The following is a 19,130-nucleotide window of genomic DNA, read 5'->3' on the forward strand; positions in this document are numbered from 1 at the left end:
TGATCTGTTTTTTATCACACTGCAGCTGAAGGCTTCCTGAGAAGAAGAGATTCCGATCAGACTCAGAGCTTCTTGGAAACATTTCATTTCTTTTGCAAAGCTGCTACGACAATGAGTTAGTCCACCTGTGTTCAACAAAGAAAACTGAACAACGTCAACTATAATTATTTTATTTATATATTTTCATCTCCCAGTTATTAATTAAGTTTATATTATTGATACAATTATTAAACCATTTGTCCTTGAAACAATTTGTAATTTTTCCATTTTCTAAAGGGAATAGACTTCTTTAGCTTTTAGAAGTATGATACAACATTTTAAAATGGTTATCAATAGAAGTTATAAATTATAATTCACTCACCATGACAAAGTAAAATGAGACACAAGATCTTCATGGCGATGTTAAAGGTGTGACAATGAAAGGTTTGCAATCACAACCACCACCCGAGTGGACTGTGGTGAAGGCTGGAGTGGTGTGCTTTTATTTGCAGCTTCCTTTGAGGTGCATGCTTTTGCACCAACTGAACACATGTACTACATGTCCTGCTTTCGAATTAGGTCACATTTAACTTAGGTTGTGAAATTTGTAAAAGCCTCTGTAGTTAAACTATAGTGAGATTTGAGGAAACTGCATTTTCACCTCGGCCACGGACAGTTTAATTCCTTTTTACACATTTTTACACATTTCAGATCCTTTTTACACTTACTCACGAAAACTATGGTGTCACTTGCAAAATTGAACCAAATCAGGTCCACAGAGGAGGAAAACCACTAGATGTCACCACCATATTATTATCATTATTATCATTATTATCATTATTAATTGTCATTTATTATTTATATATTTTTTTCTTTCATTCATTTTATTGCTCCTTCAGCCTGAAGTGAAATTATAAACCAGACTGCCGCAAAATTACACTAAATAAAATCAATAGTTTTGGCAGAGTTAAGCGAACACTAGTTCATCTCAATTACTGGGAGCTGGTTTAGCATAACAAACGCTTACTGTCGAAATTCAGCAGACAGAAATGGAGAGAACTGGATTTTCCTGTTCTCTTCACCACTCCCTTTGCCACTGCCTCCATCTCCAACCACATCCCTCCTCCGCTCGTCTCTTACAGCTGTTCCTCGGGGCTGGAACAGCTGTTCACGCCTGTTTATAAGCGTGCGGCCTCCTCTGTTTGTGGGTGTTTCCCTCTGATTCCTTCTGTGACACTGCAAAGCAATCAAACACCCTGGTGACTCTAGGACCCAGGGAGAGACACCAAAGGGGGTGCAGCACTTTTTTTTTTAAACATGACCACAGAACCTGTTAGTTAACTCTTGCTTCCTCTCAGACAGTTTGAATAAGTCCCTCACAATAGTTCCTTGATGTGAGCGTTGCACCAAAGAGGTGCTCTGTGCAGCAGCAGCGGCAGCAGGGGTCCCACAGCCCTGAACCCAAGCCTTGACGACCTCACTGTTCTCCATGACTTGTGGACGAGGACCTCTGTGACCTGACATGAGAGGTGTCATATCCCCGGCAGTGAACAGCCAGCCATGGAGCAGCAGGCCAGGGTACTGAGGACGTTCCTGGCCCAGCTGGAGAGACAGGAGGCTGCCGATGAGGACGCACCGAATGGCTTTGCTGGGGAGTTTTCTGTGAGTCAATGGTTTATGTTCCTTTAGTTGAAATACACAGCTGGGGAGTGGTATCGTGGATGAAGCATCAACGTTTGTTCTGTCTGAACTGAGTGAGTGTGAGTGAATGTTCCACATTTTTGTTTCAGGGAAGTAACAGTCTGCTGTTGCATTAACAGCTCCCACACCAGACTTGTTCTTCCTCTTCTCACTGATGCTTGTCGTTAAAGGCACATGACCATTAAGACCTGCAGGCAAACGCACTGAAACGCCTGAGGGCTAACAAAGACTAGTTACACAGACTGTGATTTGTTCACTTATATTTTCATTCACACACAAGTACAAGTGCATAAAATAAAAATGCATAAGACGTCTCGAGCCTGAGGGTGACATCAACATCTGTGGGCTGCTGCCATAGTGATGGGTGACAAGCCAGTGCCTGAGGACAGCTCATGCTGCTGTCATGCTGCTCGCACCCCGGCCACTCAGAAGGGATCTCTTGCATCACTTCCTTGAAGAACAAAAAGCGCTTTGTGGTTTCGGCAGTGCAGATGGTCTACGAGGCCTAAAACAGACTGCCTACAACTGCGAGAATTGCCTGTGAACAAAAAGCTCAGTGTCCTTCAACTAAATCCCGTAAGCATGGACGTGCCGTGAGATTCAGTGTCAAACCCTCCACGCTGTAGATTCCACATGGAAATCCTCTCAGTTTGTGAGGCACCGTTTCAGTTTCTGCAGAAGTGATTCACAGATTCTGGTCATCGAGGGATGAATCACATACAAACTGACTGTGAGCAATAGGTCACATGTGAATTTCCTTCCATTCGTAAGAAAAACTTATGTAGCACTTTAAAAAGCAATCGTTACAAACTACTTCTCTTTAAAATCACCAAAACATAATTGAGACTTGAATACAGAAATAGAAACAAAATAAATATTATACAAAACAGCAAATTTAATGAAAGAGAACATTTTTTATTTTGTTTCAGTGAACTTGGTATCTATTACTAATCTATTAATCTATTAAATGATAAACGATTCCACAGTTGAGCAGAAACTATTAAGGTCCTGTCTCCCTTAACTTTATCCGAACGGAAAGGAACTGTTACCAATCTGTCCCCAAGGGCTTCACCATGAAGATCCTGATAAATAATAACTCAATAGCTAAATTCTAAATTCTAAATTACACTGTAGAGACAGGCCGACACTGGAGTAACTCGAGACGAGCAGAGCTGAGCGATTTCCTGAGATCTTTGTGTTTGACATTGGTTAGAAAAAATTAAAAAAAAGCTATTTTAAAACGGTAGAATATAAATAGTAAATCAAACCGGGCCAAGAACCGATCCTTGGGGGCCTCCATAACCCCAAGACAGCAGCAGCAGACAATTTTACCGAGTCCTCTTGGAATTATGACTGAGATTCTGTGAATGTTACGTATTTGGATTTAATTTCCTTCATGTCTTTCAGAGATTGAAAAGCCAGTCAACCAAGTATCGCACTGACAAGACCTTCCCCACCAAGACAGCAGACAAGCAGGAGAACACCAAGAAGAACCGATACAAGGACATTGTTCCCTGTAAGCTGTTGTGATTATAATTTATTATATTATTGGTTTTTTTACCACATTTTCTCATGCTAATCTCTTCATATTTAGATTTCTACAATTTCATTTATTCTTTCTCGTTGTTAAAAAGCTCTTCTGCTCAGTTTATGACTCTTGAGTTGTGTGACATTTCATATTTCTCTCCTTTTAGTCGACCACAGCAGAGTGAAGCTCATTTCCACCACAACTAAAAATGACACAGACTACATCAACGCCAATTTCATCAAGGTACATAGACGGCGTCATTGTAAAGACAATCTCTTTATTCATATAAACTTTGTGTTAAATTATTATATGTACTTTTGACATTCATGTAACTCATATGGTTTGTATGATCTTGACGATGTGTTTTCTTGTACAGGGGGTGTCACGGTCCAGGGCGTACATTGCTACTCAGGGTCCTCTGCCCCACACGGTGCTGGACTTCTTCAGGATGCTTTGGGAATATAACATAAAGGTATGAGTATGGATATATGGATGTAGCATGATAATTTTTACTAAAGCTCCATAAAGTGACCTTTTGAACTCCTCCACCTCAGTTAAAGATCTTGTCCCTCAGGTTGTCACTCTATCTCTTATCGTCCTGTTTGACCACAGGTCGTGGTGATGGCCTGTCGAGAATTTGAAATGGGGAAGGTAACATGACAGTGATGCTTATTCTGTTTTCTCAATGTGTTTTTTTTGGGTGTAGTTTCAACACCTCGCACACTTGGTTTGTGGGAAAATGTAAAAAAGCTTTTCTTTTTGGCGTTGTAGAAAAAGTGCGAGCGCTACTGGCCACAGAAACACGAGCAGCCATTTGTTTGTGAGCCCTTCACAGTTCACTGTGTGAGTATTTCTGTTCTCACTGTTGCACCATTCCACTCTCCAATTATAATTTCACTCATCAGAGTCATATAACACCCACTATAATTCATACTTTTCTGTACTTACTTCTAGTATAAAGTAGAGAAGACGTTCACGTTATCTGTTTTTTTTTTTTTTTTTTTAAAGGACTCTGAGGAATCTAAAGGAGATTATCTGACAAGGACGTTGAGGGTGACTTTCCGCAATGTAAGTAGTGTTTATATCCTGACTGTGACCATAACTGTCACTCTTCCATTTCCTGAGAAGTGAAACAGACTATCACCTGAAGTGTTGTTTTATCCTAGAGACTACAGGCAAATCTCTACAACTGATGTGATGTGTTTTGTTATTTGTGTAAATGAGCTTTAACATGGACATATTTGTGGGGTAAGATATCTAAAAGTATAAAAGGATAAAAAGATTTGACCTTGTAATTACCTTTTTCCAGTGTAGTCGAACTGTGAAGCAGCTGCACTATGTGAACTGGCCAGATCACGGCGTGCCCGACGCCATCCCCCCCATTCTGGACATGTTGCATGAGATGCGTTCCTACCAGGCCCACGATGACGTCCCCATCTGCATCCACTGCAGGTCAGACCATCGCCCTCATTGCATTTAAAGGTTCCCTTGGTACAGGGGCTGTGAGAGATCAACACACTGCAAATTGAAAAATCTTAGACATAAATGATAGACTGACTCTTCTGAGTGCCTCTAATTCTCTAGATTGTTTCCACTACTCTCACCAATGAGGTTATGTTTCACCTCTGTCAGTTTGTTTGTAAGCACGACTACACAAAGACAACTAAAAGTGTCTCCACAGAACTTTGTGAGAGGAATCAGTCAGGGAAGAAGACATTCAATTTTGCTGCAGATCTGGGCATTTATTTTAACATTTTCCCCATTTTCCCAGTGAATAATTGATGAAAAACAATCAACCACATTTAGGGAACAGATCCACGAGCGTGTGCATTATGGTGCAGCTGGATTGAATTCAATGGGACTGTTGCATTTTAAATTGTGTCTATTTAAATACGTTAAAACAAACTTTACAATATAATTTTATGTGAATGAATTCAGCTTCATCTTTAAAAGGAGCTAAATCAACAAAGCTTATTATCATTTTTGTTCTCATTGTTTGAGGAACAGTGAAACAATGAAGAACCTCACCTGGTTTGATGGACTAGTTACTGTGTGGATGTGTTGGCTGTGGGCAGCATGTGTGTCCCCCCGCGTTAGGCCTTTGAGGTTAAGCACTTCCTCTCTTTCTTTGAAACAGGAAGTATGTTTAGGCGGTTAGCCAACGACCCGATACAATTTATTCTATACATTTGGGCATTTCCCCTAAGTCTACTTACTCTAAACTCACATTTACCCTCTTTCTGAAAGTTACACTCAAACATTCAACATTAACACTGCCATCAACTAACTAGTAACTAACATTGACACGCACACAAAACAGGAAATGTGTCTTCATTGTTCTGGTCTGGTCTCAGGAACAATGGCCCATTGATTATTGATTACTTAAAGAAAATTACTTTCATACAATATTGTAGATGTAGATGATGGACAAAGAGTAAGATGGATATTCACGGACAGTGTGATACATTTAAATTAGTGTTGTAATGGGAAATGTGCCGGAAGATGTGTTATTGGTATATTAAATTACATTTAATGTTACAGATGTTTTTCTTTTGAGTTTAAAAATCATAAACTAAATGAAACGATGAGGAATTAAGCAGCTGAATAAGACTTTGAATTGAAAGCACACCCCACCATGAAATGCCCCACACCTTTTTGAGGACGATGAGTCAGTCACGTGGCGTCGGAGAGGTTCCACTGCTGTAAAATGAACCCAGAGCAACATGTTCACGAGTTTGTGTTCCTTTACACTTAAACATCTGCGATAAAACATTTCAACAACATCACCTCCTAGTACGTCCCCATGAATATCATTTGATCAAATCCTGTCCGACTCAGTTTCATGTGTAGTTTGCAGCTGTAATTTGATTTAGATTTTTAAAGAATTCTCATCCCTTTTGGTTCATTAATGTCACTTAATGATAGTGCTGCTGTTTGGAGGACAATCTAAACTAGGAGCAAAGAATCCACATTACTTTAATTGAGAGGCTGAGAAAAACATGCACGGTTAACTTAAATTTTTTTTAATTTGAAAACAGAATTAAAAATAAGTCAACTGAGGTGAGCTTGGTTTTTTCACACGGGGTAAATGAGGAACTGACTTTTTACGCAGAGTATTGAATGTGTGTGTGTGGTGAAGGCAATAAGTATGAAAAATAAATGAGACTGTAACTAGAAAGCAAATGATGAGAAGTAGAAGAAGAAGAAGAGAAACTTTTGCAAAACAATAACACAAATAAGAAAAATACCATAAAACAACACATCTCCACCAACAGTCCCATTGAATTCAGTCACACTGCACCAAATTTCACACACTCATACATTTCAGTTTCCTAAATAAGCCTGAACGGGATGTCGTCTTTAACTAGAAGTAATAATAATTTGAGGATTCATGTTGACATGTCTTGCTGAGTGGTTAAAAAAGTGACTGACTTCCTGCTACTGTGATATTAGCGCCGGCTGCGGCAGAACAGGAGCCCTGTGTGCCATCGATTACACCTGGAACCTGCTGAAGAAACAGGTGACATATCCCCCCCCTACACACACACACACACACACATACACTTTCTGCACATTATCAATATGTGTATCAATATATCTGTGTGTTTGTTTCCAGATGATCACTGCAGATTTCCACATCTACGACTTGGTTCAGGACATGAGGACCCAGAGGCCGTCAGTGGTTCAAACCAAGGTAGTTTTATTTTTAACATCAAGCAGAACCACATTTCAAACAATTCTTAAACATCAGCTCAAGCTTCCTTCTGTAAACGATCTGTTGATGATTCATGCGTCACGAGCACGCCAAACTCACAGAGCAGGTTTGTGCTGTTCAGGAACAGTATGCGCTGGTGTACAGGACCATCAAGCTGCTGTTTAAGGGATACCTGCACGCCGTGGATTCACAGAAATGCAGAAATGAGGTGAGCAACCGAAAAACACACCGTTGTGAATGAGCTGGAGGTCACAGAAGCGATAATACAATCACTGCATGTGTGAATACATGAATGAATGGATTTAAAAAAGGCTGTGTCTGTGAAGCTCGGAGCTAAACACTCAGAGAACGTGATTTATCAATCTGTTTATTTACATTCAGTCTTGGAAACCGTGTTCTCGCTCCATGCTTGTCAGGCTCCTTGAACTGTCGGGTTCGCCTTCAGGCCGCTACACTCGTATCTCGGGACGCCACATTCTTTCTGCTTCTCTTGACACAGTGACAGCACAGCGAGGGGAATTCCTGTCCTTGACGTGCTCCGTGTCATTCAGGCTTTCAAAAAATCTGTTCAACACCACGGCGATCAATGTTCTCCTGCATGAGCCCCCCCCACTTCTTGTGCAAACCAACAAAACGCTTCATAGATGTAACTCATATCCGCAGAAGCGTGCTGTTGATGGTAAACATGGGCTGCAGGGACACAACTAGGAAGACGAAAAAATTACCGACCTGACAACAATGTAGTTCTGACTTCTGCTTTATTTCAAGCGCTGCTGTGACTCACACTCGACTTTTCAAACTGTCCAGGGGACGATGGTCTCATGTGCTGTCCCGCCCGACTCTGAAAACAAGCTTCCGGACCAGGAGCTGGTTTTGCTGAGTCAGCAGAATGAGGAGAGGGACGTTGCACCACAGCTCCACCATCCCTCGCCCTCCACTCCGGAAAATCTCAATGCCTCGACCTCCAGGGAGAAGCACATGGACCAGCAACAGTGGAACCTGCTCCGGGCCTCTCCTGACGGGGGGGTCACCGGCGGCCGGGACCTGCAGGAGGGACCCGGGACCTCGCCCCAGCTGGTGCACACGAGCCAGAGCGCCGCCCCAGCAGAGGAGAGGGAGAACCTGCCGTCGCTGAACCCTCCACCTTCACCAGCCGTCGCCATTTGTATGATGGTGGAGGACCCGTACTTTGACAGCCCAATGAACTCGCCTCTATCTGAGGAGGCTCCCATGGACTCTGCTGAAGACACCAGACCATGGACGGTCACACCCTCCTTGTCTCTGAACGATCAGCCCCTAGAAGATGACACGCCTGCCTCAGGTAAATGGTCAATGCGCGTGTGAATCTCACAGACAACAGAGCAGCAGGACTCAGTTTTGCAGGTTTATTGTTCTCTCTGATGCAGGTGCTGAGGAACCTCACACGGATGAGGAGGCCCCTCCTCCGTTACCTGAACGAACGCCTGAATCCTACGTTCTGGCTGTGGACGCAGGTCGGTGAAACGTTCATTCCTTTTTCTCTCATGTTTAATGATCGAAGCTGACTTCCCTCTCGACAAATCTAAACTTGAGTGTTTCCTCTCAGCGCCCTCAGATCCCTGTGAAAGTTTATCGGTCATTATCCCTCAAAATGCTGCTGCTGACGCTGTGAGGGAGTGGCAAGGTGAGGAAACGTCTCAATCCCTTGTTGTTAATAGAGAACTCACACTGATGCCTTTTCTTATAGTTAAAAATGTACGGTGATGGTTGTTTCCATATTCCCAGGCAGGTCGCCGTCACCTGTGCCGCCACTTCCAGAGCGAACGGCGGAATCTTATGAGCTGGATTTAGATCAAGGTGACCTGATAACATCATTAAACAATGAAATCCACTCGCCTCCGCCAGCCAGTGCAGTTTGACCCTAAACCAATGAAATCTAATCCGTTGATCTGTGAGTGACAACTGGTCAAAACATCAAGAAATCCCCAGACTTGCGATATTGTGTTCAAGAGGCCACCGTGACCTTGACATTTGACCTCTGACTTCTAAATTCTAATCAGGTCATTCTTGAGTCCAAATGACCGTTTGTCCTAAATTTGAAGAAATTCCCCAAAAGGCGTTCTTGAGATATCATGTTCACAACAATGAGACGGACGACCTGGGATCACATGACCTCCTGCCACTGACTGACGCTGGCGCTGAGGCATAACAAACAGGAAACAGTTTGTCTAATGTTGTAATAATTAAATACATCATGGTCGCTTGCCCTTCAGCTCCCGTGGAGCAGAACTCCGAGGTCACGCCAGCTGTGAACCTGAAGCGAATAGGAACGTCTTCCGAATGGTCAGGTGACTCAAAATCAGCTTTGAGCGTGAATACGCATGAGAAGAAAACTTGGATGAGGAGTAAAGTAAGAATCAAGTCTCTGGAATCTTGAATCATAAACTGAATGCTGAGTTATGTAAAAGTATAATTTCTTCTCTTTCTTGTAGAGTCTGAGAGTGAAAACTACGCTCACAGGTAATTTGTTTTATTATAACACAAAGTTCAGGATTTGTTGGTGTATAAACTGTCTTATAATCAAATAGGCTGATGATAATTGTATGATTTAAATGTTATTGTGTGTTTTATTTGTATTTTAGCCCCAGTGACACGTCTCAGTCTCGCACCAAACTCCACATCAGAGCTCCATCCCTTCTTTCCTCCTCTGGAGCCACTGCCTCCTCCGCTGCTTCCTCACAGTACGATGGAGTTACTTTCATTTCAACTTTCACAAAAACAATATATGTCAGATAATAAATTACAAGTTGCTCTTATTGTGCAGATGACAACAGTTGGACTGACAGAACTCCAGAGTCCTTCATCCCCAAAACAGACGCCGGTAGTTGCATCATCATCTTCCTCACCACTCCTTTTCCTTTTTTTTCTTCCTGCCATTTCAATTGACTCTGGTCTTTTCCAACAGTTCAGGAGAAACCTGCCCTCTGGCTGCAGCCCTCAGAAACAGCACCTCTCTCCCACAGGGTGGGTTTGTCGGCTGAGTGGGACGGCAACTCTCAGCCCAAGAAATTCCTCGATGTGGTCATGAGCAGAAGCAAGGTAATGACGATCAAATGGTCAAAATAGCGTCCCGAAAAACAGAAATTTTCTTATATTCTGCTCTGTTGAAAATGTTCTATTTGTTCGGACTTAAAAAACGTTTCTTTTCCCAACAGAGTGTTCGAGCTAAAAGTTCAAAACAAGGTAAGTTGCACCTGGAAGTTGAGGAACAGCAGTATTCAGTGTTTCTCTTGTACCATGGAAATCTCTTACCTTGTGACGAGCCCTAATGTTTCAACTACTGACGTAAACCTTCAGAAACATGAGAACATATTCACTCATTCAAAATGCTAACTAATAAGATCTGCATTTTTGTTATTTATTTAGTATTTTGTGTTTTGGGGAATGATTCCAAAGAGTTATGCAACCCTCTACTTACTAGTTACATATGACAGGGTTGCCTTTAGTGTGTTTGCTAGAATCTACAAATTAATTTTATATTTGAATCTAGATGGTTGAGAAACCAAAAGCAAGGGAGAAAAGTTTAATGCATAAAAAGTCAGGTTTGTAGTTGTTGGTTGATGTGAAACAGTGGAGGCAGTTGATCAGTGTGTTTGTGCTGCAGAGCCCCTCGGTGCAGTTTGGCAGGTCGCTCCTCCTCCCGTGGTCGTAACGGCAGCAGGAAGTGGTGAGTCTCCTCAGAACATGAGCAGACCCCTGCACGTTGACACGCTAACCGCACACATGTACAGTTATTAATAGACGTGTGAAAACTTGACATATAAACGTTCCGCACCACACATCACTAATAAGTCTTGTTAACTCAGGTTCTTCCTCATGAACCCTCGATGTGACTCACACACACACGTCGAGTTGGAGATGATCAACCATTGGGGGCAAATTCAAAAGCAGTAAATCATCACAGTTTCCGTCTGGTTCTCTGTTCATCAGTACGAGTGGAACCGCCCGATGTGAACCACAGGCCCTCGCCAAGCGCCGAGCCCTCAGGGAACCAATCAGAGAGAGGCAGCGAGAAGGGGATGTCAAGAACAAGGGTGAGAAGAGAAAGAGAGAGAGACACACACAAATATCACTGGTAGTTTCAAATGGAGCCATCAGCTAAATCTGTTTTTGTTTCCTGATCCAGAGTCTCAGGTTTTTTAGACACAAACAAAAACGTGAGTAAAGCCAATTTCAAATTCAGCTAGATAAAATATTTATAATGTAACAGTGACACTGACATTTCAAAAAATCTACATCACCAGCTAAAAATGCACCTCCACCACCTCCTACTCACCCGGAAGCTGCACCTCCGACCTCGACCTCTGCCTTTAAATTTGGTGCGTCCACTGTCCCTTCTACGTTTGCACATTTGCTCTATTTCAACACAGAATCGTTATTTTTTTAATGACTCCATCTTCACTCTGGGCAGGATTTGGAAACCGTTTTGGAAAACCAAAAGGCCCGAGGAGTCACCCAGACACTTGGTTCTGAGGCCGCTGCTCTTCACACATCAGCGCTGGAGCTTTTTTTGGTGACTCGAGACATTTGGACGTTCCACAGACATGAGAAGCCACAAGGGCCTCGTCTCTGTCCTCGCCGAGAACCAACAGGAAGTGCCTCGCCACCTGCCTTGTGCCTTTTGTACTGCACATGAACTGAAGTGGATTTTGATGCTTGACCAAGACAACAAGTCTCTCTATAGAATAATGTGTCTAACTTGATAAATATATTTTTCCTAACTATATATGTTCGGTTGTGTGTATGTGTGTGTGTGTTTGTGATTTCAACATGAGATAAAAAAAAAAAAAAAACGGGTTTGACAGGACACACTGTGAACCACGTGTGACATTCTGGATTCTTTTTAAAAGGATTTTAAAAGCATCGTCTTCTAAAAGAATCGTGAACATTTAGAAAAACGATATCAGTGAATGTGATGCATATTGAATATGCAGGAAATGTAACTGTCTTAAATAAACAGGTTACACAGAAAAAGTATTTATTAAAAAATATAGAAAGTGAAGGCATTCTCATTGTTTTTTTTCCTACTTCAGACTGGATCACATTGGCTCCAGCAAAACGTCCAGAATACAAACATTAACAACAATAAACAACAAAAACGCTGACGTGACAGTATTTTAACTGTCAATTTATTTCTACATTGATTCAGTGAGTCCAGACCCTATGACACCCGACACATGGAAACAACCGCTCTGCTTCCAGAGGAGGGTCTAATGGGTTCAAGGCAAAAATATTCACTAACAGAATGATGCAGTAATTCTTTGCTTCCAGGTGAGCAGCAGACATTAATCAAACTCATCAGGAAAATTAAAAGGGATTGAAATGAAAGCATGGTGGCTGTGGAACCCTCTCCTGCATCCTGCTCACCAGCAGATTCACCTCAGCGTTTTAAAACCAGGCTAAACCCGACACACAGTACAAGGCACTAACTCGGTCACGTCATCACTTCCTCTTACAGCACAGACTTTACAGAATAAGTGAACATTCTAATAAACATGAGCTCATCAGTCCCCTAATGTTAATTAAATAAAATTCCCTAGATCAGTGTTTTTATTGGGCACCAGTTTGCACCGACTCATCCAAACCATTTCCCTCAAGATCCAGAAATGATTCTCGTCAAAAATTTACAAAAAAGTGTCAAAAGATTTCTTCCTAAATCTGCCCACTGATCCGATCCACATCAAAAATTTGAATTGGTCCTTTGACCAAATTTCCCTGGAAATCTGTTTTGTAGTTTTTGTGTAAACGGTGAAAACACAACCTCCTCTTGGCACAAACAACTAGAGCGGTTCTGCGTGGTGAGTTTACCTGATTTATATCAGTCCCCTTCAATTCAATCAAGGCAAATGTATTTTGGTAGTTTTTAGTCACCAGGATTCATGATATTAGTCCCCGGGGACACGGTGAAAATGGGGAAAAAAAATTAATTAAAGCTGTACCTCACAATGTTAAAGAAAGTGATTTGAAAAATGTGAAGGGTCTTTTTTCTTGAACTACTGCAGTTGTAGCAAAATCCAGCACACAAATAAATGTATAAGCAAAGTAACTGACAGATTATTGACTGATCAAAGTATTCGAGGATTTGTAGGAGGCCTCATTCTGTAAAAAGATTCCTATAAGAAAAACGTGACAGTTCTTCCTTCTACAGTTGAGCCTTCATCGACCTCCAGATCAAACTAACAACGTGTAAATAGATTTGAATCAAATGAAGAACGAGTGCACGGACTGGATTCACATTCTCAGCGATTAACTAGATAAAGTTATATTTACAAACTAAAGTCCGAAGGCATCCACACGATTATTCATCATAGATTCACTGGAGCTCCTGTTATTATATCAATATGTTAAATCTTCCTCACCGGTTACAAACCTGTGTTCCTATATTAATTTAATCTTAAGAAAATAAATAAAATATCAAAAAACAGTTTCAACAGTAAGAAAAAGGGAACAATTTAAAATTTAAATAAAGAATCACGAGCAGTAAGTGCAACTTATAAAGCAGACGGGAAAAAAAAGTGCTTGAAGCGTTATTAGATCATTGTGTGTCGCTTTGTTTCAAAATAAAAGTGTGAAGAAAACGTCTCTTCCTCCATTTCCAAGAGAAGTAATTCAAAATAAAATAAATCCACTCATTGCAACATGTGCTGGGATTTGATTCACGTTGCAACGGTAAAGTTTCTTTTGGGTGAAGTTAGTCCAACTTCCGCCTTCATTTTCAAAGTCGATGTATTTTATACAATCAGATCACCTGCGACTTCAAAAAGCCTCAGTGAAAGAAATCTGCCAGAAAACAATAGTAAAATAAAAATGTCTCTCTGGTAGCAAGAGCTGCAACTTGTCAGTCTAAAAATAAAAGCTTCTTTACATGATACACACTTAATCATTGAGACAGCAGAGTTCAAGGTCAGGTTGAGGACAATGAGAAACCGTATTGTTGTCTGAAAAAACCCAAAACCCATCGGGACATTTTAACCCACATTTAAAGATCTTTTAAAAATATGTGAAGACTAAATCAAATCAAAACGCTTCCTGATCGAAGTCCAGTTTTCAGTTTTAGTCTAAAACTTCTTCACATTTGATCGCCCCACAGTGGAGAGAGGGTTGTCATCGTGGAGCCGCGTGCTGTGGCCAAACGCTTTTGGAAGTGTCTGCGCTTTTGACGGCGTGCAGCCAGGGTGGAGCGGTGCCAGGGAGAAGTGGAGATCCTGGTAAGTTGGGGGCGAGCGAGCGGACCTGGTGGGTTGTGGCGCTGCCGGCTGAGGCTCCCGGGGGGGCGTCGCCGGCCTCTGGAACTCCGGTTCTTCGGCCTTGGCCACTCGGCCTCGGGTGTAGTCACTCTGCCGTCTGGCGCAGGGGGTGAGGGTGGCGTCCGGCCGGGCGGGGGAGGAGAAAGACACCCGGCCTGTGGTGGGGCTGACATCGCTGCACTGCTGCTGTGGCTCCTCCTCCTTTACCTTGTCCTCCTTCTGGTACTGCTTGAGACGGATGTGCCAGGCCAGGCTACACACCGCCGACACCGTCTTGAACTGGTGGATGACGTTCCGCGGGATGAAGTAAATGTCGTCGTCACAGAGCTGGACGCGGACGTAGCGGATGCCTTCCCTCCTCAACTGGTTGAGCTTGGCGTCGTCCACCCACTGGACACACTGCACCGAGACGCACAGGTTAAAATCCAAGCGGTAAACGCTACCTTGTAGGTTGGTAGTTACAAAAACACACGCACAAACTGGTTTTAGTGGGATTCTAACCTGCGACACTGGGGGCTCGTACAGATCCAGCTGCAGCCGGTGGACCACTTCATTGAAGTCTCCCGCCTGGAAACACACCACGTCTTTGGTTATCCGAGGTCGGTTGTTCCTGCAAGAGATGAATGAGAACACAGTGACGTCTCCTTCCTCTCACACCACGACTACACAATGATGATGATGACCACTTCTCATCAGCACTCACCATTCTCCAAAGTGCACGGCCTTCAGCACGCCCACAGCTGCCGTGCTCTGCCAGTCGAAGCTCTGACCCACGTGGTCGGCGTGGGCCTTCGTCCGGTCCTCGAACAGAACCTCTCTGGGTTCGCTGGCCCTCGGCAGATAGTGCAGATTCTTTATCTCGTTCATAGACCTGGACAAGGAAAAGATACGAGGAGGGCAGGACTATAAGACAATAAGCTTCACAACCACCTCTCAACTGTTCAGAAAATGATGTTTAAATGTTTCCATGACCAGTTATTATGTGATATTGTGAATATGGAAGTCGTTTTGTGTATTTCATCTGACGATGGGTTTGTACCTGCGTCGTTTGAACGGAGACTTGGGCATGTCGGCGGTGGGAACCATCTGTTCCCCCGGTCGCACCCACATGATCGGCCCGTCGTCACTCTGAGAGCGGCAGTCCAGCTTCAGGCTGGAGAGGCTTCCCCAGGGCAGGGTCATCTGTGTGCGCACAAACACACACAAAACACACACACAGACACACACAATGAAAAGAGAATAAGATTAAATTGATATCCATCTTTTTGGAATTACCACTAAGTGTTGCTGAAACCAGTTGGAATGAGTTTAAACTAGAATCTCAGTTAAAGTGTGCTAACGAAAAAAATATTTTAGTGGTTCAGCTGATACCAATCGAATTAAAAGACATAACATGATCATAAAATACAACTTCTGTTTTAGTTATTGCAAATTTCAAATCAAATTGACACTGCCCCCTGGTGGCTGGCTGCAGCATAGCTCATAAATCCTGCCTCCTCCAACTAAAGAGTCAAAAGTATGTTTCTCAAACATGGTTCCTGTCAAGTTTGGTTGTAATTGGTTATTTAATGCTATTAAAACTGGGATGAAATGTCACAAATTTCAGATTGTGATGGCCGCGCTCGTATCCAGGATATTTAGGCTTCATTTCTGTCTAGCGAGAGGAAGTGGAGCTGAGTCGTGGTACTGGTTCTGTGGTACTGTGGCCCGCGGTACCACAGAACAGTTGTGTGACCTTCATCGAGTCTTTTCCCCGGAGCAGAGCTCTTTAAATAAGCCAGCTAGTTTCCCACTGACCTTGAGAAAAGGGGATTCCTCCAGCATGTCGAGGAACTCCGGAAAAAAGTCTCCAACTTCCTCATCCACAGCTCCGACCAAACTGATCTGCCTCATGGGTCCAGCCCGGTAGGTTCCTGAACAGTAAGTCCGGTTCACCTGGAACAGGAGCAACAGCTGGTGTTATTCTCTGTGTCCCAGTTCCATAGATACTCATTATACACTCTGCACACATGTACTTAAATGGTCTCAGTTACTATTTTTACCTTTAGACTACAAAGAAATTAACCCAATTAGGGTTTCTACTACTTTTAAGGATACTTATACACAGGATACTTATTCTGTTGTTCAACTGTCCATGGTCCGTTCACTGTTCACAACATTTACCGGTATTGTCAAATATTTACAATATATAATGACTTAGACTAGATTTAATACACTGTAAAGCCGAACAGTTCTCAAAATATTTTAGGTAACTGATTACCTAAAAAAAATTAAGTAACAGAACCATAACTTTTAAGTTAAGTAGTACTTAAAAAAATTTTACATTTGTCAACTTGAACATTTTAATTCTTTTTTTAAGAAATTTAGTTTATCTGAAATTAAATCTATTTGGTACATTACCTAAAAATTTAAATTTCCACGTGCGCAATCAAATTAAATTAACAATGCTTATTAGATTTACATTGCACTGACTATTCATTTACTAAAAAAATTTATTTTGCACAACTTAAAGGCTAGGGGAAATTAACTTAAAAATAATGATGAATTTATTGATGAATTAGTTAATTAATAACATTTTGCTGTTGGATTGAACATCCTCTTATACTTATATTTATTGGGAGTTGTTCCTTGTGTAATTTATTACATTTCATGGTCTAAACAGCTAATTGAGAAATGAATAATGACCCTAGTTTTGAGCCACTTCCAGAAGATCCCAGTGTATTACAAGAGCCTGGGATCTGTGAACCTGGTTTAGATAAACGTTGAAACACTCTCACGTACCTGAGAGTGAAAGTTGGCGATGGTCGTGGTCTCAATGTCTTTCTTGCCCAATATCTCCATCTTGACGTGCGTGTTGGGGAAGTTGAAGGCGAAGTAGTCCAGGAAGTCCGGCAGGTAGGCGGCGGCCCGGTGCACCACGGCCAGGGCGTAGGAGGCGGCTCCTCGGGGCTTCTCGGCGAAGGCCAACTCCAGGAACTCCTGGGCGAAGCTCTCCATCTCCGCCGGGCTGAGACAGGCCAGCTCGTCAGAGTAGGCGTGCAGGACGGACCCTCCGCCGTTGGCTTGGCGTTCCTCGTGCATGAGGCGTCCGTACCAGGTGCCCGTCTGGAGGGAGGAGCTGCGGATGTGGTGGTCCTGGTGGGACAGGAAGGGGGCGTGACCCAGCTTGAGAGCATGGAGGTAGGGCTGGTGGTTGGCGATAGTGTCCCTGCTCGGCTGGCGATGGCGCTCGCGCTTCACCGCGCCCGGCCGAGATGTTTCCGGGCGGATGGTCAGGCTGAGGTCGGCTCCCACGGTCTGAACGGCCTTGTTGTGCATGTGCCGGAGCTTCTTGGCTCGGTGATCTTCCTCATGCTTCTTCTTCTTCTTCCTCTTCTTCAGGAGATACTCCTCCAGCGTCAGGGACTCGAGGTTCTCGTTGTGAGGCCTCGGCTCTGCAGGGACAGGGAGGAGGTTAAAGGTCAAGGAGGGAGATCCTGGTCCTCCTGAACCCTGCGTCTGAATGTGTACTAACTTAGGCATAATGTATATTATCATTAATGGTATATGCACACACATTCTCTTATCATCATACAGGAGGAGACACCGGACCTACCCAGTGTCATGAACCTTAAAATATCTGTTTACTTCTTATTAACGGCTCAATCACATAGGATGCAAGAGGACAGGCAAATATCTAATTACATGTAACATATGCATTTATATCATACATTATATTTATTTATATAAAATTAATTAAATAAGATATCTAATTATTAAAAAAATTCTAACCAAAATGCACCTGAACTCTTGACCTCTTATTGACTTGTGCAAGCTCTTAAAAAATATGTACTACAAATATCTTATAACAGATACTGTCTTTTCTAAGAGCCTATGCATAAATTATGTATATTCTTTATGTAATATATAAATATGTATATCATGTGCATTTTCATTCTCTATTTTATTGTGATTTACACTTTTCTTCTGACAATCTGTTGCTGGACCAAGGGATCAATACATCCTAACTTATCTGAACTTGAAAGCAGCTCACCCTTCTTCCTCTTCAGCTCCTGCTTCACGTTGGCCTCGGTGTTCTCCTTCTTCAGCTGCAGCCGGAGCTCTGCGTCCCGGAGCTTCTCCCTCGGATCCTCTTTGGCCTTCACCACCTGGAGAAGCTCCGGGGCTCGTTGCTGCTCCTTCTGCAGCTGCACCGGAGGAGCAGGAGGAGCAGGAGGAGGAGGAAGAGGAGGCTGAAGGCTCCTCTTCGCCCCGCCGGTGAGGCTCTGCTGCTGGTGCTGGTGGTGCTGGTTCTGCTGGTGGTGGTGGTTCTGCTGGTGGTACTGGTGGTGCAGGACATGCTTCTCCACGCTGTGGGGTTTGTGCAGCAGCTGCTGGTGATGATGATGATGGTGATGAGGATGATGATGATGGAGCTTCACTCTCTTCGCCTCTTCCTCGCTCCTCTCCAGCCCGGCCGCGGACAGCTCCCTCTTCCTCTTCCTCCTCTTCCTCTCCTGGATGAACCTCTGCAGACTGTCCCTCACCTGCTCGTCTCCCACCTGCTCTCTCACCAGCTCCACTTCCGCTGCCATCTTTGCACGTACACAGCTTTTAAAGGTCTCAGGACCGGCAGCAGCGTGCACGCCCCCGGCACTTTTGGCTGCGTTGCGCACGCGTGACGCACGGAGCCCTGGGTCGTGTAGTTTGTTTACGTCGCAATGCTGCATGGGAGTTGAAGTTCATGTTGCAGCGGCTGCGTGCAACTCCGCACGAACGCACTTCTGCTCCTCTGACGTCATGGCTGGCAGACGTCACGAACGGCAGTGGGTTCAACGAGTGTGTGTGTGTGTGTGTGAGTGAGTGTGTGTGTGTCAGTGAGTGTGTGTGTGTGTGTGTGTGTATGTGTGTGTGTGTGTGTGTGTGTGTGTGTGTGTGTGTG

General features: G+C 43.3%; 2 protein-coding genes across 2 annotated transcripts; one reads left to right on the forward strand and one right to left on the reverse strand.

The window, feature by feature from the left end:
• The first annotated feature begins 1,386 nt into the window (after positions 1–1,386).
• On the forward strand, positions 1,387–11,944 carry ptpn22 (protein tyrosine phosphatase non-receptor type 22). Its single transcript, XM_061075596.1, has 26 exons — positions 1,387–1,641; positions 3,088–3,196; positions 3,375–3,451; positions 3,585–3,680; positions 3,821–3,859; positions 3,980–4,051; positions 4,217–4,276; positions 4,518–4,660; positions 6,662–6,728; positions 6,825–6,902; positions 7,045–7,131; positions 7,731–8,244; positions 8,330–8,416; positions 8,509–8,586; positions 8,688–8,759; positions 9,176–9,312; positions 9,395–9,422; positions 9,545–9,643; positions 9,727–9,783; positions 9,868–10,001; positions 10,118–10,145; positions 10,567–10,629; positions 10,893–10,996; positions 11,089–11,119; positions 11,207–11,281; positions 11,374–11,944. The coding sequence occupies exons 1-26, from the start codon at positions 1,540–1,542 to the stop codon at positions 11,433–11,435; spliced, it is 2,499 nt and encodes an 832-aa protein (XP_060931579.1). The 5' UTR covers positions 1,387–1,539; the 3' UTR covers positions 11,436–11,944.
• A 1,469-nt stretch (positions 11,945–13,413) lies between these two features.
• LOC133005805 (lysine-specific demethylase 9) lies at positions 13,414–18,789 on the reverse strand. Its single transcript, XM_061075597.1, has 7 exons — positions 18,243–18,789; positions 16,991–17,643; positions 16,007–16,144; positions 15,249–15,391; positions 14,913–15,080; positions 14,711–14,819; positions 13,414–14,608 (listed from the first exon to the last, which is right to left on the reverse strand). Exons 1-7 carry the CDS (start codon positions 18,781–18,783, stop codon positions 14,021–14,023), a joined length of 2,340 nt encoding a protein of 779 aa, XP_060931580.1. The 5' UTR covers positions 18,784–18,789; the 3' UTR covers positions 13,414–14,020.
• Between the last annotated feature and the right edge of the window lie 341 nt (positions 18,790–19,130).

Source organism: Limanda limanda, chromosome 7, assembly GCF_963576545.1.
Source record: "Limanda limanda chromosome 7, fLimLim1.1, whole genome shotgun sequence".
Classification (NCBI taxonomy): domain Eukaryota; kingdom Metazoa; phylum Chordata; class Actinopteri; order Pleuronectiformes; family Pleuronectidae; genus Limanda; species Limanda limanda.

What these genes read in the sequence shown, in the direction of transcription:
- ptpn22 (XM_061075596.1), top strand. Translation starts at nt 1,540, where the DNA reads ATGGAGCAGCAGGCCAGGGTACTGAGGACGTTCCTGGCCCAGCTGGAG. An exon ending in GCTTTGCTGGGGAGTTTTCT is followed by an intron (nt 1,642 to 3,087) that starts GTGAGTCAATGG and finishes CATGTCTTTCAG; the next exon opens with AGATTGAAAAGCCAGTCAAC. An exon ending in GAGAATTTGAAATGGGGAAG is followed by an intron (nt 3,860 to 3,979) that starts GTAACATGACAG and finishes TTGGCGTTGTAG; the next exon opens with AAAAAGTGCGAGCGCTACTG.
- LOC133005805 (XM_061075597.1), bottom strand. Translation starts at nt 18,783, where the DNA reads ATGGCAGCGGAAGTGGAGCTGGTGAGAGAGCAGGTGGGAGACGAGCAG. An exon ending in TCGCCAACTTTCACTCTCAG is followed by an intron (nt 16,145 to 16,990) that starts GTACGTGAGAGT and finishes CTCCTGTTCCAG; the next exon opens with GTGAACCGGACTTACTGTTC. An exon ending in AGGAATCCCCTTTTCTCAAG is followed by an intron (nt 15,392 to 16,006) that starts GTCAGTGGGAAA and finishes GTGCGCACACAG; the next exon opens with ATGACCCTGCCCTGGGGAAG.